The sequence below is a fragment of the Sturnus vulgaris genome, chromosome 13 (assembly GCF_052056855.1).
Source record: "Sturnus vulgaris isolate bStuVul1 chromosome 13, bStuVul1.hap1, whole genome shotgun sequence".
In the NCBI taxonomy this organism is placed as follows: domain Eukaryota; kingdom Metazoa; phylum Chordata; class Aves; order Passeriformes; family Sturnidae; genus Sturnus; species Sturnus vulgaris.
This window is the reverse complement of record NC_142255.1, coordinates 18,207,182-18,229,303: the sequence shown is the minus strand read 5'-3', so window position 1 is coordinate 18,229,303 and position 22,122 is coordinate 18,207,182. Positions and strand designations below refer to the sequence as shown.

Genomic DNA, 22,122 nt, shown 5'->3' with positions numbered 1-22,122 from the left:
CTGAAACAGGGCATCACCCAAAATTCCCCAAAATCTCTGCAGCAAAAGACAGAGTGACAAAGCCCAGTGATCACCAGGGATAAACCAGCACCTTATTCTGCCTGCTCAGCCGGCCCTGGCCACTCAGCTGAACCTGCCAAGGAGGTCTGGTAATTGCTGCCCCTCCTGGGGATAATCTGGATAACCCCATCCCCCTCCTAAAAACCCGTGCTTAAAGCAGAGGGAGGGATCTGTCCTGCCTTCGGGGCTCGATTACTTGGTAAACTGTGCCTTTAGACCATTTCTTGGTGAGACAATGCTCTGTCTCTGATTCAGCTCTTTATATCAAAACCTCACTAATAAAAACCCTTCTCTAGGGGCTATCACACCATCGGACAGGGGTACTAGGAAAAACATGCTCAAACCTGCTGTAATTCCCCTTTTAATACCCCAGGCTGGTATTCCTGATGCTGCTGAGCTCAGATGTCCAGAGAATCATTCCCAGGGGTTCCCCAAATTTACATTTTCCCATGCAGAGCAGCAGCTCTCAGCGTCTTTCCTCCATCTTTCACCAGGACATGTCAACTAGAGCAACATCCACCTCCTCATTTCTAAACTGGAAAAGAAAGAGGAGAGAATTTATGACCCCAGACCAAACCCTGCAGTCAAGCCCCAAGGAATGTGGTGGGATGTGGTGCTGAGCTCCATCTGCTCACTACCAAGTGTTAAAACCTGCATCACTGCTCCATTCAGCTGAGCTTCCCCACAGCAGCTTTGCTTTCCTGCCCAGGCTGGAATTCATTTGGGGGGGAAATTATTTGGAAACTTTCACCTGGCACTCCAGTCCCCAGTAAAGCAAGAAAATCACCCACAGGGTCAGTGGAGGGTCCATGGGTCACCTTCAGCTTACATTGACCCAGTCAGGGTTCTCACTGCCCTAATGGGGTATTTTTCTTAAGCTGGAAGAAATTATGAAATGCCAATGTTTTCTTTGTGACTAACCATGGAAGTGAACAATTTTGCCCTTGTTTTTGGACGGGGTTTAGTTGCTCTTCATGCCTTTGCCTTCTGTGCCCTCTCTTATCCTCTGCTTTTTTTATTCCCTTTAAGACCTATCCATCATGTTGCTTCAAATATTCTCCTCCCTCCAAGCTCTCAAATAAGATTGAGTGTCCCAAGGCCATATTTTGGTGCTCCCTTTGGACGTTCCTTCCCAAACATTGGCCAGATTCAAAGGCTCCTCTCCTTTGTTGCTCTGGGGGAGAGGTGAGATGTGGGGAAAGCTGACATCCCTGTGAGACCCTTGGCAGAGTTACACAGGTCTTGCAAGAGCAAAACGCAGGAGCAAAACCTCCCCTGACACCTCTTTCCCATGAGCTTCATATCTCCAAGCAGTTTTGAAAGCTTAAAGATACTCCTGGATGAACTTTATGCAGGCACATGATCCTTCTTTATGCTTTTAGGAAAGGATCAGTGTCCTGGTGGGGACAGATGTCATCAATGCTGAATTTAATGAGCCAGAAGGATATCATTTCTACTCCCCAACCCTGCTTTTACCCTCCCACAAGAAATCTGCTCTGAGCCAAGCTATGGGGCTGCAGGAACCCAGTGACTATCCCTTAGGATGAACAGTGGTGCTGACATCTCCTCCCACCCAGATTTGGCTGCCCAGGGAGGTGTTTCTGGGAGCCAGAATTCAAGTTGCTCCTGCTGTTGCTCTGCAGAAGTGCTTATCTCCCACACTGCCCTCGCAATCTGCTCCCAGCAGTTTTTGTCTCAGATGGGACAAGGTGCTCACACCAGGAGCTGCCAGGCCTTCCTTCAGCAGCTCTTGGCCCTACCAAACCCTCTGGTGTGCTCCCAGCAAACACACATTTGCCCTCCAGTGAAAGCTGATCTGGCCACGTATTCCAGGGGGAATCCCAGCAGTGCTGGAATTAGCTCAGCAGACACCGGCTTTTCCAAGCATGTCCTTGGCATAGTGCATGAGGTCGTGAGATATTTTACATCTCCAGTCGCCCCCATGACCACAGGCACTCCAGGAAGGGGAGGCATTTCCATGCTCATTTTGCCAGTGGGGATGCTGGCAAACTCTTTTGGAGCTGAAATCTGGGGGTGGATCAACCCCGATTACCCCAGCCCAGGCACAGCTCCACATTGCTCAGTGCAATAATTAACCTGAAAGAAATTCCCACATGGTTCAACGAGGAGTTCCCACTACCTTCATGGCTCCATCTTTTCCACCTTTTTACCATTCCACATAGAGGCTCATCCAAACTCTAAAAAATGCTTTTTAACTCAAAGCTTCACTTTCACTGCCATCACTGTTGCCTCTGGTCTGACTTACACAGCCTACTCCTCTCCAATGTGCTGCCAGTGTGATCCCTGCAAAACTGGGACAAAGACAAACTGGAAGAACCAAGCCCTCCCCATCACATTCATGGATCAGGCAGGATTTTGCTGGTTTTTAGGAAAAACTGGCTGATGTTTTGCTGGTGTAAATCACTGCAAACCTGCCCTCTTCAACTTGGTTTATAGCTAGAATATGGAAGAAAAGGCACAAATGAGACCAGAGATCACCATCCCATGTGTGGGAAGCTGCTCCCTGTGCCAGCACGGTGCACAGCCTGTAGTGCATCCCAGCCCAAAGCCAATACCCATAAACAGGAGCAATAAATCAAGGATTTCTTCAGGAGCAATTAATTACCCAAATCAACATGGACTTTGACACAGGATGGTCTTTGTCCATCCAACCCTGACCAGAGCTAAAGCAAACAGCTGGTGGACTGTGGGCTGGAGCTCTGCTCCTGCCCTTCCTTTGCAGTGTAAATGTCCCCATTGAGGTGCTGTCCTGGCTTGGACCTGGCCACATTCCCATCACGCCTGTTCCCATCCTGCGACCGCTTTTACGTCATTGATCAGAGGTTGTGCAATAGTTCAGGCCCTGCCACATCTGTGGGCAGGATGTTCCCCACACCATGATGCTGCCCTGCAAGTGTCCCTGAGCAGTTAATGCTCCAGGGAGAGTCTGGGATTCTGCATTATTCATGTAGAGCTTGAAAATAATGGCCTTCTTCATCTCGAAGAGTGTTTCTAAATGAGTCAGAATTCTTATCTTAATTTCCCCAGCTCAGACAGACAATTAAAAAGGGATTCGCTATTGAGGCACTTCTGGTGCTCTCACAGCAACATGGTTTCTGCCCCTCCAAGCTCTGACAGGGAAGGAGAGACAGCAGATATGGCCATGACACCTAGGAGGGAAATACCAGTGGGACCCTTCTACAGTCCAGGATATCCCAGTGACCAGTGAATCTCTCCCCAGTGTATGTGGGTCTATATGTGTGCAGCAGGGTGGAAGGTGACAGTCCCTGGGCACTCCAATAGCAAAGATGCCCTGCAAAAGCTCTAGGAAAAGCTCTTTTCCTTTACAGATGGAATCATGGAACAGAGGGCACCCTCTCTTACATAACAGGGGACAGTTGTGCTTTGCTGGTGGCAGCAGACATTTGGGGGCTTACCCCATGGAACAGACCCCACAACCAGCACAGACACGTCTCCTCACTCCTGGCTCTTTCACCACTGCAGAAAAAGCCTTCCTGAGCTCCAGAGCTAAAATCAGTCTTTCCCTGGATCCTGGCTCTCCTGATGTCCCCACTGTGCGCTGCCTTTTGTATCTGTTCCATAAATGATGTTTATGAAGCTGAGAATTACAGAGCCCCAGTAGAAGCTTTAGCTCCCAAGCAAATCATTCCAGAGGGGAAAAAGGTCCACTCACTCCTTTTCTCCCAGTCACAGCCTGTAAATCCTCATCAGTACAATGAAAACAACTCCAGTAATTTTTTTTTTGGCTCTTTTCCAAAGATTTTAGGCAGCTGGAGTGCGATTTTGTGCTGATGAAGCGATGGAGGAAGGCTTAAGTGAAACAATATTGTGGTGCCTGTGAGGTTTGCTGGTGTTTCAGAGCTCAGAGGGAACCTCAGGGACCTGCCACATCTCCAAGTTCTCCTACAGACCATGGAAATCGCCACTCCGGCTCCTGGGATAGCAAAACAGGATTTAAAAAACAACATTAGCCACCCCTGGAGCATGGCTGGAGAAGTGCCGGGAGCCAAGTGCTTAATGAAATCCCAGCTCCCAACTCTCCTTTCTAAACCACGCAAACTTCCCCAAAGTGTTTGGGATGGAACAAAGTCATCAATCAGTTATTTTAACTCCCATCTCCGTAAACAGAAGCAAGCCCAGAAACATGCAGCAGGGGAAAATAACCGTCAGCTCCCTTTGGCGGAGTGGAGAGGGCGCAGGGAGGGAGGATGAGGGCAGCTGGCAGGGAATTAGGTACGGCCTTGGCCCAAAAGGGGATTTACGGGCCCCACAGAGCATTTCACAGACCCACAGCCTGTGAATTCCACATGCAGCCCTGAGAGCAGCTCCTCCAACCCTGCTATCCTCCGGCCTGGTGCAGGTGGCTTTTGGAGATGGTCACTCAGCTCATGCTGTACTAGAAATGGTGGGAGGCATGAAGAACCAGGATGAGCATTACTAGCCAGTTTTCCCCTAGATTTATTAGATGAACACAAGAAATGTTATGGATACAACCACAAAGGAGTGTGGGAAGGGAGATGCCGCTGGCAGCATCTGCTGTCACACTCCTCTGACACTGCCCCAGCCTCAGCACTGGTCAGAGGGAGCATTAAGCATGGCAACATTCACATAAATACTTAATGGCTTTGTAATTACACTTCAGTGATGAAACCATGGAAAAAACCCATGAGATTTGGGTAGGCTCCCCAGCATTAATCCAGGAGGGGAATGAGTCCAAAAGGCTGTTGATCTGATGCTTTCTGATGGGAAGCAGCAGCCTTAGGCAGCTGAAGCTACTGGTGACGGGCAGAAAGACAGGAGCAGTTTGGTCTGGGATGCATCCTTGTTACTGGCCACAGGTACTACAGCCCTGCAGACTACCCCAGGCATGGGGCAGTCCCTGACTTGTCCTCTCCACCCCATGAGTTGGGGCACTGTTCACCTTCAGGCAGATGGAAAGCATCTCCCAGAGCCAGTGGTGCTCAGCACTGGGAACATCTGGGGCTCTTCTCATGCTGCTCCCTCCAAAGTCAGCCACATGTCGGAGCTGCAGCAAGGGATGGTCGAGCCAAGAGAGACTGTGCAAAGAAACTTTTCTAGGGACTTGGGATTTACATGAACTCACACGCCCCAAACTTGCTCCTGAAGCCACACATATGTCTCCAGAGCTTGTCTTGAAGGAGACATGCTAGAGAGAAAACAGGAGTGTGGGAGATAAGCACTTCTGCAGAGAAACAGCAGGAGCAACTTGAATGCTGGCTCCCAGAAACACCTCCCTGGGCAGCCAAATCTGGGTGGGAGGAGATGTCAGCACCTCTGAGAAGGCTGCAAAATCCCCTGCAGAAATGCCTGCACCCGCACGGGGTTAGTGCTGTCATCTCATTTCCATAACATAAGGAATAACATTTTATTCCTTTTGCAGAACAGCATGTTTCCTTACCCAGCAGTGGCACCCATAGAAATTGATGTGGGCCAGGATGCAGGCAAGCAGCTGATGGGACTGCAGATGTCTTGCCAAGGCAGTGGTGCTGTGCTTAGTGTGGGTCAGCTGTGGTGGGAGGTAGGTTCCACCTGGGGAAGATGAATTCCTTGCTCTCAGGTGCCTCAGCGCCTTTCCCACATCTTGTCCTCATCACAGAGGGGAAACAGATGATCTCCGTGTTTATGTCAGAGGTCTGGAGCTTCCAGCTCACTGGGCACTCCTTGCCCACCAGATAAACATTCTGCCATTTTTTGGCACATCTCAGGTGTTTTTTCCTTTTCCCTCGTAAACATAAACAGGAGCTGGTGTAGGTCACTCCTGATTATTTTTTATGTGACATCGTGATCTATATTCCTGCTGCACCACCCCCTCTGGCAGCAGGGCTGACAAGGATTACTAGGAGGCAGCTTGGGACTGGCCCCCACTGGCTGCCCCAACACCCATCCCTTTCTTTTGGGGGTTGCCCCTGACACATGCTTTCACACCACATTCCTGCAGCAACCATCTGCACAATCCAGTGGCTCCAGGGCTGCATGCATGGGTGGCAGTCACTTACACAAGGCTACATGCTTTGTCAACACCCAGGAGCCCTGTGTCCATGGACCAGTTGCCAGAAGTTATATGAGAAAAATATGGCTACAGAGGGAGGAAAAGCCTGGAAGGCTAAAGCCAGACTGGGGCAAGCAGGAAACTCTGGTTAGGGGTCATTGCTAGATTTCCCCCTGCCTCGAGATGCAGTCACATTTATTTACAAGGATGGCCCTGTCTCTGCAGCTCTGTGCTACCCCGGGTGTTCAAACCAATCCCACTGGCTTTGTCCCACATCCTCACATCCCCACAGCATCCTCATTTGACCCCTGCCAGAGCCAGCACAGGGGTCGAGGTGGGCAGGCAGTGCAGGGAACAGTGTCCAGCTGAGCCATACCCCACACCTGCAAAACGGGGCAAATATGCGTGCACTGCTGGGTGGGCACCACATTTGCCCCAGACCGGGTAAAGCCAAAAAAGCATCCCCAAAACATTGCCTGTTCGCTGTATCTCCACCTTCAACACTCAGCAGCATCTATTTCATAACCAGACCCCTAACACTGACGGTGTCGTGCTGGGATGCGGTGCCCACACCAGGACGTGGTACCCACACCGTGCCCAGTCCCATCACCAGCAGCAGCCGCCACGCCGTGGCATCGCCACAGGTTTCTGTTTACCATCACCTTATTAAGGGATTATTCAGGCTGCGGTTTCCTCGCGCGTCCGATCTGTTTGTGCTCGCGGCTGGTGGCTCGCTGCCATCCCCTAAGCTACACGCCGGGCTATATAAGCGACCTCGCCGCCTCGGCGGCGGGAGGCTCGCACGCAGCCCGGCTCCGCTCGGCGCAGGGGAGGTTTCGGTAAACTGCAGCTCTCTCTTCTTCCCAACCGGCTGCAAATCCCGGAACCCGCAGCTGACAAGCCCTCGTCTCGCCCGCGGATCTCAGCTCGGCTGGCGGCTCCGTGGCGAGAAGACGGGACTCTCCTTAAGAGTGGGGGTTTTATGGCTTTTTAGGTAAGAGGAAAAAACCTAACTCAATCCTGCTGTTTTCCCTTCTGTGGCAGATAGCGGTAATAGAATTCTATTGTGTTAAGGCAGTGTAATTAAGAGCGGTTGTGATTGAAGGTGAGATGGAAATTAATTAATAGGCAGGTGACGGCACAGACGCTGTAAAACATCGATGGGGATGCAGTTCCTTGCGTCCCGCTCCCCCTTTCCTCGTCCCAGCTGATGGGTTTAGGGAAGGGTTACTGGGACAGCTGGAGCGGGGGTCTGGGGGGCTTTGCTCACGTGGGGTTTGCTTGATCTCCCGCTGCTCTGTCCCGCGCTGGCTCCCACAGTCCCCTGCCAGACAGGGGACACAGGCAGCTCCAAACCTTCCCTACTGCCAAGATCTGACCGCTTGAACCCCCCCTCCTTTTACAGCATCGCGTGTCTGGGTACAGAGGGATGTATCTCAGTCCCAAACCCAGCGCTGAACAAGTTGCAGTCAGCTCCAAAAATAGTCGCCAAGTGGGAAATAGGATTAATTTTTTCCTGGTTATTGTCTGGCTGCGAGTTCACGACCCCACCATAAGCCCACAAAACACTGCTCATGTGTTGCTTGTTATTTTTGCTTGACTGGGATTTGCTGAGCCATAATCAAAGTTTTTCCTAGTCCCACATTCCCCGGTCTCAGAGAAGAATGTTAGTGCCACTTACAAATAACAGAGTATTCTTGCTACTGGCTGCTCTTTGTCAGCCCCATTTTATGGGTAAACTGAGGCACCATAAGGCTGGGGTAATATTCTCCCCTCCTCCTAGTTCATTAATTTTGGGTGCATAAAATAAAACACCTGGAATTCCAGCTGGTGTCACTAGGGATAACACCAGCTCCACAGGTACATTCAGAAATTAAATACCCAAGTGCTTGATGCTCTAGGGCAAAGGGTCTCACTGAAAATAAAATCTGAAGTGTCTGAGCTGGTGAAGAGTGACACAAAGCTTCAGTCCCACATCTGTGCCTGCGGGAAAAGGAAAATATTGAGCTTCTTGCTACATTTGCAGGAAAGACTTGGCTTGTGCATGGAGTTTTCTGCTTTCAGATATGCTCAGGAGCCTTCCCTCTCCCCACACTCTGGGATGTGCTGGGATAAGATGCTGTCCTCACACTGTGCCCAATTTGCAGGCAACAGGATGGAGGCATGGGGCTGTCCCTGCTCCTGAGGGAAGTAGAGCTGGGTGCTGGAGGGCCTGCAGAGCTGCGTGGGCTGTGAGAGATCCCTGCAGAAGTACTTAACTGCTCCAAGGCATGTTAAGGAGATGTTGTTACAAAGAAGTGCTCTGCAGAATAGATTTGGGCTCAGATGTGATGGTGAGAAGCAGGGGAGATGCAAGCACAGATGTGGAGCCCCTGCTGCTCCCCACTGGAGGAGTAAATTAAGAGCTGCTGGGGGTGGGTGAGCAGGGGGTGTAAGTGGCCCTGTGGCATGTTTTGGAGTGGTTCAGCCTGGGAGAAGCTCCCCGAAAGCAGCAGGACCCGGGTGAGCTTCGACACGGTCGGGCTTGTCTCTGCAGGACTGGAGAAGGCGTGGAACAGCTGCGGAAACTCCAGGAAACCCCTGGTCACTTCTGGAGACAGCGATGGTCACCATGAAAGGCTGGATCCTCCTCCTCCTCTTGGGAGCCACGTCTGTTTTAGGTGAAGCTTAAACGTTTCCATTGCGGTCACCGCGCTGTCCCCTGCCCACGCCAGCGCAGGCACGTCTGTCGGCAGCCGCTGAGCCAGCAGACACAGCCTGACATCGATGCTGGGTCTGGGTCACTGCGGCATTTGCCCGGCCAGACAACTTCCACACAAGGACTGGCTCCCATCCAGCCCCCAGAGCTCGAGCAAAGCCTGTCTGAAAGTCAGTGTGCCTCTGGTTGACCAGGGATGAGCTCCCCAGCCCAATGACCATGCTGGACCATCCCTGCCTGCCGTCCCTGAGACCTCATAATGTCCAGTCTGCACACACAGGGGAGAGCTGGTGCTGGGGCTCAGCTGCTCAGTTTGTATGGGACCAGTCCCAGCAAGCACCCCAGCAACCAGCCAAGGCCATCAGCTCCCCTTGGGCACACAGGTGGATAACAAGTTCAGAAACCAGTTCCTGTCCCATAGAAACAACAAACATTATTCACCTTGGATTCATTTCACCTTGTGCACAGAGAGGCAGGAGATATTTTATCTCTCCAGCTATAAAAAGGTGAATCAATCTGAGCTGCTCCAAAACAGGAAGTACAAAAAAAGTTTTTCTTGGGTGCTAAGAGAAATAGAAAATTTGTGTCATACCTGATTTACAGTGATGCTGTGGGACATCTCCATTACGTCCTTCTCTTGGTATGTCCTGTGCTGCATCCTATAGGAGCTCTAATGAGACACAGTCCAACGGGAAAGCTGTAATACTTAACCTAAGGATACCCAACTCCTTGAATCTAATTTATTCTTTAATTTATTGACCCTTAGGACAAAGGATTCTGAAACCAGCCCTCAGCAGGGTCCAGATAGGACAGAGAACCTTCAGCCCACTGGTAATGCTCAGCTTGGAAAGTAAGTTCATTCCCACCTTGGGTGGATTTTCCTCGCTGGACAATTTTCCCAGCAATTTACAACTAGCCAATATTGTTTGAGTAGAAGAGGACATTTAGGGTTAGAATCATTCTGTGATTCTATGATTTAGGCAATGGAATAAATGTTAATCATCCATGGCCTCCTGTAGGGTTTTGGCTATCACTGACACATGCTGTTGGCTCCCCTCCTGGAAATGGGAAGGTCAACTTGTGACCACAGCCCCAGCTCCTGCGGGAGGCACGCACAGGCTGGGAGGGTGAGAAGAGCCCAGGGATGGGCCAGCACATGCTCTGACCTGCCTTTACCCTGCCCAGCCTGTCCCCACACCCTGGGCAGTTTGTGACACCATTCCTTTAGAATTAAAGCCTGTGTGGGATTAATTACCTGCAGAGCCCACTCTGCTCATTAATCCCTGAGAGATGCCCTGACCTCTCGTCTTTACTGTCCAGTGCTCAGAATTTAAATTCCAGCAGGCACTGAAAGGGCTAGCCATGCTGAAGGATTTGGGGATTTTCCCAGCCTTGTGCCCAGCTCCCAGCAGCTCTCTTAGCCACTGGGAAGAATCAAAGCATGGACACTGAGAGGTCCCCTCCACTTGCTCATAGGTATTTTTTTGAAAACTACCAGTAAAAGAGTTTCCCCCTCAAAGTAGATGGCACAAGACAGTGATGCTGGGGCTGGCTCCCTGGCTGGCAAACCCTGTCTGAATCACTCCTCTGCCCACAGGTACCAGGAGCAGCTCTCGCCAGGGAGACCCAACCTTCACCTACGTCAGACGCAGTGCGTTCCTGCTGGCCAGTGCCATGGGCCAGCCCTGTCCCTTCCCATGTCCCCACCAATGCTCGACCCCTCAGCTTCTCCCTCATCCTTCACTTTCTGCTTTTTCTGCTGTCAAAATGCTACCCAGAGCCATATAATGCCATTTTCTTCCACAGGATTCCCCTCCTCATTTCATATCATCACCAGCCCTGCAGATTAAAGCAGCTGATCCCAAACAAGCTCAGGATCTTGCCGAGATACCACTTTAATCTGTTGCACATTCAGCTTTTGCTTGGGGCAAGCACAAAGCATTTATCCACAGGATGTGACCTCGTCCCCAAGCCCACCTCCTCCTGCATGCCTCAAATTGCTAAATAATAAGTCATGCATCCCACTACTTGGGATGCTGAACTAGAGATGCCGACTGGCCAACAAATTAAAACCTTGCCCATCTAAGCCAAGTGCTCACTCCGAGCCAGACATGATGCTCCTATATCTGCTCTCACTTAAAGGGTCTTTTCCACCCACCTGCTTTTATAAGCCAGGATTGTTTTCAACCACCCATTCACAATTTGAACAGTCCAGCCCTGTGACTGTCTGCCTTTCTAGGAAACAAATCAACCTGCTCTATTACAATTTGGGTGAAAGAATAGGTATGGGAGATGACATAGCACATGTCTCCAAGAAACTTCATTTTTAGAAACTTTAGTCACTGGTGCATCCTCATAAACATTATTAGAATATGTCATTTTTTAAAAAGCCCAAACCACAGACTTGGAGTGGATCTCGTGCATTCAAAGTAGCTTAAATTAATAACATCTCGTAGCCCGGTTAAAGAAATTCCTTTAAATATAACCTCATATTAAACTCTCAATGTGTTTTGCAAATTTTCTCTGTTTTACCAATCAGCTGCCTCCTGACATGCTCAGCCCGCTCAGTAGCATCTTAAGCTTCTGGTTTGCACTCAGTAAAAGTGGTGCTCACAATAAGACACACACTGCCCCTATAGAAAACATATGTTAAAATTTGGTTAAAGACATTCAACATGATCATACTAACAATTTTACCCTTTTTTAAAAAACTATTTAACCACTTTACCTTTTTTTTTAAACTATTTAACCACATTTGAAACAGACAAGTGCTGCCCCCCAAACAACATTTAAATGAGAATGTGTGTTTGATTTCCTTAAGCCAAAGTTATTCAAAACTAAGCATGAGCTGCCTGCACTTTGCTCCCCTTGGGTTTATCTTAATCATCCTGAATTTGGTAGCCTGTGGGGAATTAAGTCAGAAGCCTTCAGACGCCTTCTCATGCTTTAATTCCCAGCTCCCTGAACATGCTTTGAGTTTGTTTAATCCATGTGGTGCATTAGATCCAAATGTATAGTCTGAGCTCTATAGAAGCTGCAAAAACCCAACGGCCCATTTTTGGGCAGCTGTATGTGTAATGTGCGTCTCAGTAACACACCACTGATGTTATTCAAGGTCCACTGGTGCAAGATTCAAAAAGGTTTTTGTCTCCATGGTCGAAATGGAGCGAGTGCTCAGCAAAGTGTGGCCAAACCGGGGTGCAGAAGCGTACCAGATCCTGCCTAGCTGAGCGCCTCTGGGGCGTGCACTGTAATGAAGCAACTGAGGAAGGGCGGCTCTGCATTGGACATGTTTGTTCAGGTGCTCCTATAAACTCACTTTTGGGCAGGGGAGGATGTCCTGGTCTCACCACTGTGCAGGTGTTGTACTCCCTTTGCTGTCATTTTACCACCTTTCTCTCTTTCGACAGGATTTCTTGACAGTGATTCTTGAGCAGGTCTGGAGAGTACCAAGAGGAGAGCAGGGCAAGTTTATAGCCAAACAGAAAGATAAAAGGGACTCACAATATCTTGGGACTATAGAAAAAAATATCATTAATCTTGTTATAACAGCAGCTCTCAAAGTGGAGTTAGTGACCGCAGACAGCTGCTTCCATGCATCCTCCAGGAAAGAGATGATTTGGGAATATCAAACTAACTATCATAGTCCCTGCTGAAGGGGCTTGTAATTAATTATATTTTTCTTATAATCTCCTTTTAACCAAATAATTCTGAAAAAAATTCTGAAAACATGTTTTGTGTAGAAAAATTGTTTCAGGTTTTTCCTAATTTCTTACATTTATTTCCATCTTTGAAATATCAGATAGCTCCTGTACAGGGATGCTCTGTGATTGTAAAAAGAATGACCTGAGCCTTGGGAAAAGACAGATTATTATTTAGGATTAATCACTATAGGCAAATGAGAACAGAATAGTATTTGTGAGACCCAGTATTAAACCCATTGGGTAATGCTCACTGGGCAATTACCCCACATCCTGGCAAAGCCAGGATACCATTGAATAACGAGAGATAGCTTTTGGGATAGACCAAAATCACAGTTTCTGGGCATGCACTGGTAACAGAAACCTAGAAAGTTTATGACATTGAATTTGTAATTTTGCCAGGGTTGAGCTAAGAGCTCACATGCTGATCTGGATTCAAATTTCCCTGAAATTCAGCCCTTTGGGGAAGGTAAATAACAGTTCCTAGCTCTAATTATATCCACGTGGCTGCTTTCTACTAATTGTCAGGTTCAAAATGACATCGTCCCTGCCTTTCTAATGCACAGCTGTGGATAATCAGGAAAAATATGTTTTGGATACAATTTACTCCTTATGCAGTATTTGCCTTATTGCATCTAAATTAAAAGCAGACGCAAGAACGTGCTGTGAGTACTGTGGGGACTTGGGGCTGTTTTTTGACCTGTCTGCTTCTCCTCCAGCCTGCAACATCACCTGCCCCATGGGTCGTGTCAATGCTGACTGTGACACCTGCATGTGTGAGGATGCCACCCTGCACGGGAAGGTGTCTCTCGAGGATGGGTCACCTGCTGCCGATGCCCGGGTCTACCTGCAAGCCAAGCAACTCAAGCTGTTGACAATGGCTGATAACAGAGGCATGTTTAGGATCCCAGGGATTTGCCCTGATGGGAAAAACACCCTTAAAATAAAGAAAGCCAAATATGCAACAGCGACTGTCACTGTGCCTGAGAGCAACCGGAGAAACCTGGCAATCCAAGTGCAGCTGCACCGATCAGGTAGCCCCAAAGAGGGGGGATGCAGGAAGCTTTATGCAGCGTCAGAAATAAACTGTGGTTTTATGAGAGGAAGTGTAATGAAATGGCCTTTTCCTTTTCATGCAGGTAAACCCTACGTTTTCAGGAGCCCTGAGGACAAAGCCAGGAGAGTAGGACAGAGCGTGTCACTCTGCTGTGACGCCCGAGGGAGCCCAGCTCCCGACCGCTACCTCTGGTAAGGAGCTTGAATTTGATCTGCCAGAAGTCTTAGCTGTCCCATGGACGCCAGTTTTATCTCCTTACCATCTCCAAAAATGGGGGAGGTTTAGCTATAAACAGTTAAATATGCTGAGAACTGATGGCTGCAAGTGATGGCTTCCTCAAGATGGCACAGCAATGTCATCTGCTGAGGGATTCACTGGAAAAACACACAAAAGATTTGTGAAAGAGTTTAAAAACCTCATCATACACAACTGGCGGCTCTGTCTGCCTGCCAGCTGTCCAGCAGCCACATCACACTACTGCCAGGAGTAGGAGAAAAATTTTTAGGTGATGCCACCTAGCCAAACTAAAACCTCAGAGAACTTGAGGCAGGAAATCTGGCAAAATCCACATAGTAGGATGCAGGATTAGGCCATCGCTGTGCTCCAGCCAGATGGTCAGTCTCTGTCCCCTTAACCGTTCCTGGCAGGTACCACAATGGCTCACTGCTGGATCCCTCCTTGTACAAATATAAAAACAACCTGATTCTGAAGAACCTGAAGAGAGAACAGTCAGGAGATTATTTCTGCAAGGCCAGCAGTGCCGGGGGGTCAGCAAAGTCCCAAGTTGCCAAGCTGTCTGTCATAGGTAAGACAAAATGTGCCTGATGTTCTCCAAGCAGCTGGGGAGGTGTTGGTGTGCAGGAACCAGAAACTGTGATACATCTGGTAAAAAGTCACAGGAAAAATACTTGAGGTTTATATCATTCATCTGTTTGCAGATAAGTTTGAGTGAGCTGGTTATGAACCAGACGCTCCCTACAAACCAGAGAGCTCTGGATTGCAGGTGGCCTATCAACCTCAACCTGCTGCTGTCAGATTTCTCCCTGTACTTGCTGCCTGACATTGGAATATTTCTGCTTGTTTAGGGCTGTTTTTAAAGTCTTGGGGCATATTCTAGTCTTGCCACAGTCAAAAAGCCAGGAAGCAGCAGAGCATCTAGCTAAGGGTGGGCTGGATGACCATAGTGGACAAGCAGGAGCAGGGAGTATCCTGCAAACAGTTCTTAACCAGAGTCTTAAAGCTAAAGCTGAGTTATTTGCTTCACTGAAATTAGTTAACCAGCTCAACAAAATCCTGCAAAAATTTCACTGCTTTTAGGAGCAATGTTTAGCTCTGAGGTTTCAGACAACATAGTGATGACTGTACAATTATTTCATGCTGCTCATTAAGAAATCCTATTCAACAGGAAGACAAGAGGCAGCCTGTGACTCCCAACCCCAAAGTCACCTCATTCGACTTCCTCATGATTGCTTCCAAAAAGCAACAAATTCCTTCTATTATGACGTGGGCAAGTGCCCAGCAAAGACCTGTGTGGGGAAGCTGGATAAGGGACTTCGGTGTAAGGACAATGTCTCCTACTGCTGTGGAGTATCCAAGATGGAAACCAGGGACATCTCCTGCGACGGCTACACGCTCCCCACTAAAGTCATCGTTGAATGTGGTTGCAAAATATGCACTGAGACCAAAATAATGGTTCGAGGCAGAGCTACAGCAGCAGATAATGGGGAGCCACTGAGGTTTGGCCACATCTACATGGGAAATAAGAGAGTGAGTATGACTGGCTACAAGGGAACCTTCTCCATCCACGTCCCAGCAGATATGGAGAGACTGGTTCTAACTTTTGTGGACCGGCTTCAGAAGTTTGTGAACACAACAAAAGTTCTGCCCTTCAAGGAAAATGGAGGTGCTGTATTTCATGAGATCAAGCTACTAAGAAAGAAAGCCCCTGTTACACTGGAATCCACTGAAACTAATGTGATTTCTTTGGGGGAAATAGAAGAAGATGATCCAATTGCTGAATTAGAAATTCCTCCCAATGCATTTTATAGGAAAAATGGAGAGGTCTACAATGGCAAAGTGAAAGCCAGCGTGACATTTCTGGACCCAAGAAACATCTCCATAGCCCCTGTGACACAAAGTGACCTGAACTTTGTAGATGAGGAAGGAGATGTGTTTCCACTCCGCACGTACGGCATGTTTTCTGTGGACTTCACGGATGAACAGGGCACTGAATCCCTCAATGCAGAAGACGTGAAGGTTCATTTGGATGCTGCTCAGGTCAAGATGCCAGAGCACATGCAAGAGATGAAGCTTTGGTCCCTGAACCCAGAGACAGGGTTATGGGAGGAAGAAGGGGACTTCAACATCGAGAAAAGCACACGGCGCAAAAGGGAGGAGAGAACCTTTTTGGTTGGGAACATGGAGATCAAAGAGAGGCGTCTTTTTAACCTGGATGTCCCTGAGAGCAGACGGTGCTATGTCAAAGTCCGAGCCTACAGAAGTGAGAGATTTCTGCAAAGCGAGCAGATCCAAGGGGTAGTGATTTCTATTATAAACATGGAGCCAGAACCAGGGTTCTCCTCCAACCCCAGAGCATGGGGCCGTTTCGACAGCGTAGTCACTGGTCCCAACGGCGCCTGTGTGCCCGCCTTCTGCGATGAGCAGAACCCCGAAGCCTACGGAGCTTATATCTTGGCAAGCATGGGTGGTGAAGAGCTCGAAGCTGTGCCCTCTGCTCCCAAACTGAACCCTGTTGCTATTGGGGTCCCACAGCCATACCTCAACAAGCTCAACTACAGGAGGACAGACCATGAGGACTCCAACATTAAGAAAACAGCATTCAGCATTAATATGGCCAAACCAAGCCCTAATTCCCCAGAAGAGAACAATGGCCCTATTTACGCCTATGAAAACCTCAGTGAATGTGAGGAAGCTCCATACAGTGCTGCTCACTTCAGGTTTTACAGGATAGAAGGAGACCGGTACGACTTCAACACAGTTCCCTTCAGTGAAGATGACCTCATGAGCTGGACCGATGACTACCTGGCGTGGTGGCCCAAGCCCATGGAATTTAGAGCCTGCTACATTAAAGTAAAAATAAATGGACCCCAGGAAGTGAATGTAAGATCTCGTAACATGGGTGGGACACACCCACGCACCATCGGCAAGCTCTACGGCATCAGGGATGTGCGCAGCATCCGTGACCCCCAGCAGCGGGACGTGTCGGCAGCCTGCCTGGAGTTCAAGTGCAGCGGAATGCTCTTTGACCAGGACCGCGTGGACCGCACGCTCGTCAAAGTGATCCCACAAGGCAACTGCCGTCGAGTGAGTGTCAACGGCATGCTCCACGAGTACCTGGTGAACCACCTCCCCATGGCCACCAACAACGACACCAGTGAGTACACGATGCTGGCACCTCTTGACCCGCTGGGACACAACTATGGCATCTACACAGTCACTGATCAAGACCCGAGGATCGCCAAGGAAATCGCCCTGGGCAGGTGTTTCGATGGCACATCTGATGGCACATCCAGAATCATGAAGAGCGATGTCGGCGTTGGGTTGACTTTCACTTGTTCAGAGAGGAGCGCGACAGAGCAAAGCATCTTCCAGTCTCAGAGAAACTTGGGCCAGCAGCCTCCGAGGGACTTGGGCCAGCAGCCTCCGAGGGACTTGGGCCAGCAGTCTCCAAGAGACTCGGGCCAGCAGCCTCTGAGAGACTTGGGCCAGCAGCCTCTGAGAGACTTGGGCCAGCAGTCCATCCTGGTTCTGCCAGGGCAGAGTCCTGTGTACCAGAAGCCGCCAGCAAGCCGCCGAAACAACCAAGCCAGGATCCCCATGAGAGGTCAACGTCCCACCTACTAGAGCTGTATAGGAGCATTGGTAAAGTCACTCATGCTCAATTAAATATAATTTGAAAGTAACATCAACCTGCTAAATAACATAATAGAAAGCTGGTAGGTGTCATTATTTATGAGATATAATTAAGGTGTCATTCTTTTTCCCCACCAGAAAGGAAAGATGTAAGGCGAGAATTGGGGGCCAGCAAAGGTAGTGAGTTTGTGTCTTATTAAAAGCATCCAAAAAAAATCTTCTTTCTGCCTGACATTAAACAGCTTCACATGATAGCCTAAAGGGAAGACTAAACATATGATTAAGTCATGTACATAAAACATTCTTCTGTTCTGCATCTGCAGACTTTGCCAGCCCAAGTACCTGTACAGTAGTTGGTAACATGAAAAGGAATAAACTGATTTCCTCATACTGAATTCAACTGCAAGGTTTCGTACTTGAAATGTAAGTATTCTATTTATTGCTAGCTTGTTTTAGAATGACTGTATTAAAGCTAAACTACTGGCAGCTGCATTTCTAAGAACTCACATGCTCAATAGAACAGAGAAGCCATGTGGATTTGTAGGCTCCACATGGATACAGCTAGAGTTTTCTCTTGCTTCTTGCATTATCTGACGAGAAAATCCATGCTCTATGATAGTGTAGGTTAATAAAAGAAGTAATTTTATAACTTCAACAACGTGTCACATTTGTGTGTGAAATGCCCAAGTAAATAAACCACATGTAGAGCTGAGCAAAGGATAACCAGCAGGATTTCATCTTTCTGTTCACAAACAGGTCACAACTTTATCAGTGTGAGACTGATCCTAGATATGGGTGAGGGGTTTTGTGGATGCCTGGTTCTCCTGCAGCTCAAGGGTATGGCCATGGCATGCTGCAGTCAGGGAATCTCTCCCCAGCTTGACATATGGAAAGTCAGCAATGGTTCTGGGAGAATCAAAGCAGCAGGTCTGGGCAGGGATGAATTAAGGAGTGGCACAAGATGGAGGGAAAAGAGGGCTAGGAATTTGTGCTTTAAGGATGATAGGAAACCTGACAGTATGAAGCGGTGCTGGGTAGAGATAGAAGACAGGATTCCCTCCACACTCAGCAGCAGTGAGTGTAAGGAGCTGGCAAGAAGCTGCTCTTAGCTGAAGGTACAGCTGGCCACAGAAGGGGTCAGTGATCCCTCTCCAAGTGACCTGTTAAATTGTCCTTTCAATCCCTCACCCTTCCCACAGTGAAATCAAGGACCTCAGAGCACAGAAGACATCTTGTGTTTACAGGCAAATGCTGGCAATAAATTTTTGGGGTGCAGACAAGCCAGCAAGTCTCCAATACCAAAATTCTCACCAAGAGAGATCATAAAAAGGTGGACAATGCTATTGGATGCAAACTGGAATTCAAACACACACTCCAGCATGGATTTCACTCTCCTACCCAATCCCCTCCTATGGATATGAAGCCAGTTCTAGGCCTAAGCTGCCATATCCAGTGCCCATCAAGGGCATAGAGAATCTTTCAATAGTGTTTAGCAAGCTTCAGAACAGGTTCTCAAGTCTGACACAGGGCAGGCTGAATTATGCTTTAACACGTTAAAAAAAACCCCACTTAATAATCCATCTTTTTATGCAAATTGACAGTTATCAAAGAAAAATAGAAAGGGAAGAGCTGTGGAATACTCTGGCACATCCTCTTCATACCAATGAATTTAGACTCTGTGTGTTTTCTTTTGTGTCTAGTCTGCTGCAAGGGCTTGGCAGGAGCCAGAGCCAAAGCAGCCAGTGGGGAGCATTAGCTTGGACCTTCCCACAGAGCTCTTGGCTTGTGCAGAGAAATGTCTCTTCCCTCTGCTCCCCTCCTCCTCTGCAGACAGACAGCCAAATCCCAAACTTAGTTTCATCACTTTGAGAGTGAAGTAACACAAATGACTTCTACAGACTAACCCAGGAGATAAATGGATGAAAGCAGGCTCAGGATCTGATCCCTGTGCTGCATGTAGGCTTGCCAGTCAAACACAGCAGACTACAGGGCTCTTCCTTCTGGGGAGAAATGTGTGCTTAGCAGCACTGAAATGGTCACGGCCCTACAGCGTGGAACAGCCAGAAGCTCTCCAAGTTTCCCCAAACTGTCCCCCTCTGCATCTTAGCACTGACTTGGAGGAACAAACTAATCTGTGCACTCACTGAGTCCCTGAGCTCTCCCAGGAGGCTGCTGGCAGACTGTGCTGGACACAGAGCAAGACAGAGGTTTCAATCACGGGTGCTTAAGCACCAAGAGAAAACAACCTTGACATAACCACCAGTCAGTCTAACACTTCACCATGATGAGCCACCATCCCAAATACATTAAGAAAAGTTTATGTAGGAGCAAAGCTACAGCAGGTCCTGGCATTTGCTATTCACACAAATTTTATGCTACAGTTCAATGTCAGTTCTGACTCCTCTAGCTCGTGTTTATGGTCAGTGTATGGCAGTTAGAAACCTAACCCACACTCCCACATATGAGAGAGCATCAGCTGGAGGAATGTGGAAAGGCTGGGACTCAGCTCCTCCCTTGGCCTTAGCCTTCGGACCACCAACCTTGATGAACAGGCTGAAGGAGACCTGGCTCCTAAACCTCGGCAGGTTTGTGGCTAATGGCAAAGCATCTCCCATTAAGGTCACTTAGTTTCCAATCCACAGATAAATTCAGTGACCTATCCCTCCTGCTTTTAAAGGAAACTAGTGCTTCCCAGAAGCTATCAGGATAGCTAGCAGATAGGATAAACAAAAGGAGATACATTCTTGTCTGGCCTCAACCAGCAAATTATTGGGGAATTTTGCAAACAACTTTATAAAAAGTCTCAAGTACTTCTCTGATTAGTCACTTACACTTTCTGTTTATTTGTAATGTATTCAGAAAACAGGAATAAAGAGGTTTCCTAGGAAGCAGGGGGAGTAGTAAGGTTGCGGAACATGAAACAGATGCATCTAATTGTGAGTCACCAGCATCCTAGGAAATATCACTCCCTCTACTAACATTTATTTGAAATCCATGATGAAATCATCCCTATCCAACACCAGAGCCCTTCTGGTGCCCAAATATTTTGCAGTTTTGCCAGTAATTTGCCTGTGATATTAAACTGAGCCATAGTGGACACTGGGTCTGTGAATACCTCTGTTGCTCTCCCTCTCCCCCCTGAGAGGAGGACAGCTGTTTTATTTTCCTAAGATCCCATTCCAATGGCCAGGGTAGCAGTACTCAACCTCAGTGGTACTGGAGATCAAATCACTGGGTCTGTGTTCCAGAGTCAACCCTGACATGCTATTCCACACCTCATCAGTGAATGCCCCATTTTTGTTTTGTCTGTTCTGCAAAAATAATCAGATTTTCATTACTTACTGAGTTAAATCCCTGCAGAGCCAGGTGAAAGCAAAGTTTCCAGAGAGACATTTTGGCTAACAGCTGCCTGGGGAACACCAATTCCATTTAAAACTTCTCTACCATGCCAAAAATAGCATGCCAAAGACTTTCTCCATAAAAAAATAAATTAATCTTACCTTCTTTTGCTCCATAAAATTACTTGGGTAAACTTGTGCATATTCAGAGCTAGGACATTAACTACTGAACAACATGGAACAGTCTAATCTTTTATAACCTCTCACACAGAAAGTAAAAGAAGCCTTAAAGCAAACTCTGCACAGATCAAAAGATTAAGTTACAAGTACAGGGGATCCTGGCTGCAATATGGTTTAGACATTATTCACTATTAAACAACTAACTGAAGGCATTCTGTACCAGATTTTCACCATCTTCTGTCCAGCTGTCCTTGGTTTTCACCCAAAAGGGATGCAGCGAGCTCCATCTACAGGGATTCTGGGCACATGCCACCTCAAACTTCCCAAAAACACAGTGAAACTCTTCCTGTAGCTTTATGCTTTAGTGAGAACCAGGTAATTATTGTCTGCCAGCTCACACGGGGCATGACCTAAAACTGAGGATGAAAGATACACAAAGAAGTTAAAAGAATCTTCCCCAAGTCACTGCTAGGAAGAAGATGTTGATTTAACAGTTTGGTTATCTAAAAGCTTTTAACCTGGACTCTTTTGCCTGAACTTTTGACACCGTATTCTTTCTGTGGGAAAAACGAACTCACTGTTCATTTTGGTCAGGTTATAATGAATAAGAACTAATTTTCCCGTGCCTAGGGACCAGGAATATTCGAAAAATTGGATCCTGAAACACTAAAATTGTTGAGTCCCGGTTAACTAAAACACTTAAGTTCAAAACTCTGTATCGTTAGTTCTTAACATTATCTCTAAATTCTGGTGGTGGGGTTTTGCCATACAGTGAGATAGAAGCCCCAGAAAACTCTCCAAACCACCCACCATCCCCACAAACACACAAAAAACTCACTGACCTACCCACCCTTCTATTGGCATAAAGCAGTTACTAACATTTACAGACTAATCCGAACAGAATAAAACCAAATTGTCTCCACAACTTTCACTTGCACAAAGTACCAGGGAGCAAAACACAAAAATACATCACTTTCTTGGAAGCAAACTTGCCGGATTTAGAATTTCTGCAGCACGAACTGCACCGGGTCTGTGGTCAGGAACAGGAATTCACCACAGGAGCCTGACTTCCACCTTGCTGTTGTTTCCAGTTTTTGACTCTGATTCATAGGCTTGGATTTCTTGGAGGACCATGTGTTTTGGAAAACCTGTCAGAGGCAATTAATTGATGGACTAATGGCAAT

At 47.9% G+C, this 22,122-nt stretch overlaps 1 protein-coding gene across 1 annotated transcript; it reads left to right on the top strand.

The window, feature by feature from the left end:
- The first annotated feature begins 6,874 nt into the window (after positions 1–6,874).
- Positions 6,875–17,815, top strand: CILP (cartilage intermediate layer protein). Its single transcript, XM_014874656.2, has 9 exons — positions 6,875–7,085; positions 8,628–8,751; positions 9,556–9,639; positions 10,387–10,440; positions 11,905–12,090; positions 13,210–13,524; positions 13,630–13,738; positions 14,195–14,352; positions 14,953–17,815. The coding sequence occupies exons 2-9, from the start codon at positions 8,694–8,696 to the stop codon at positions 17,409–17,411; spliced, it is 3,423 nt and encodes a 1,140-aa protein (XP_014730142.2). The 5' UTR covers positions 6,875–7,085; positions 8,628–8,693; the 3' UTR covers positions 17,412–17,815.
- The last annotated feature ends 4,307 nt before the right edge of the window (positions 17,816–22,122 follow it).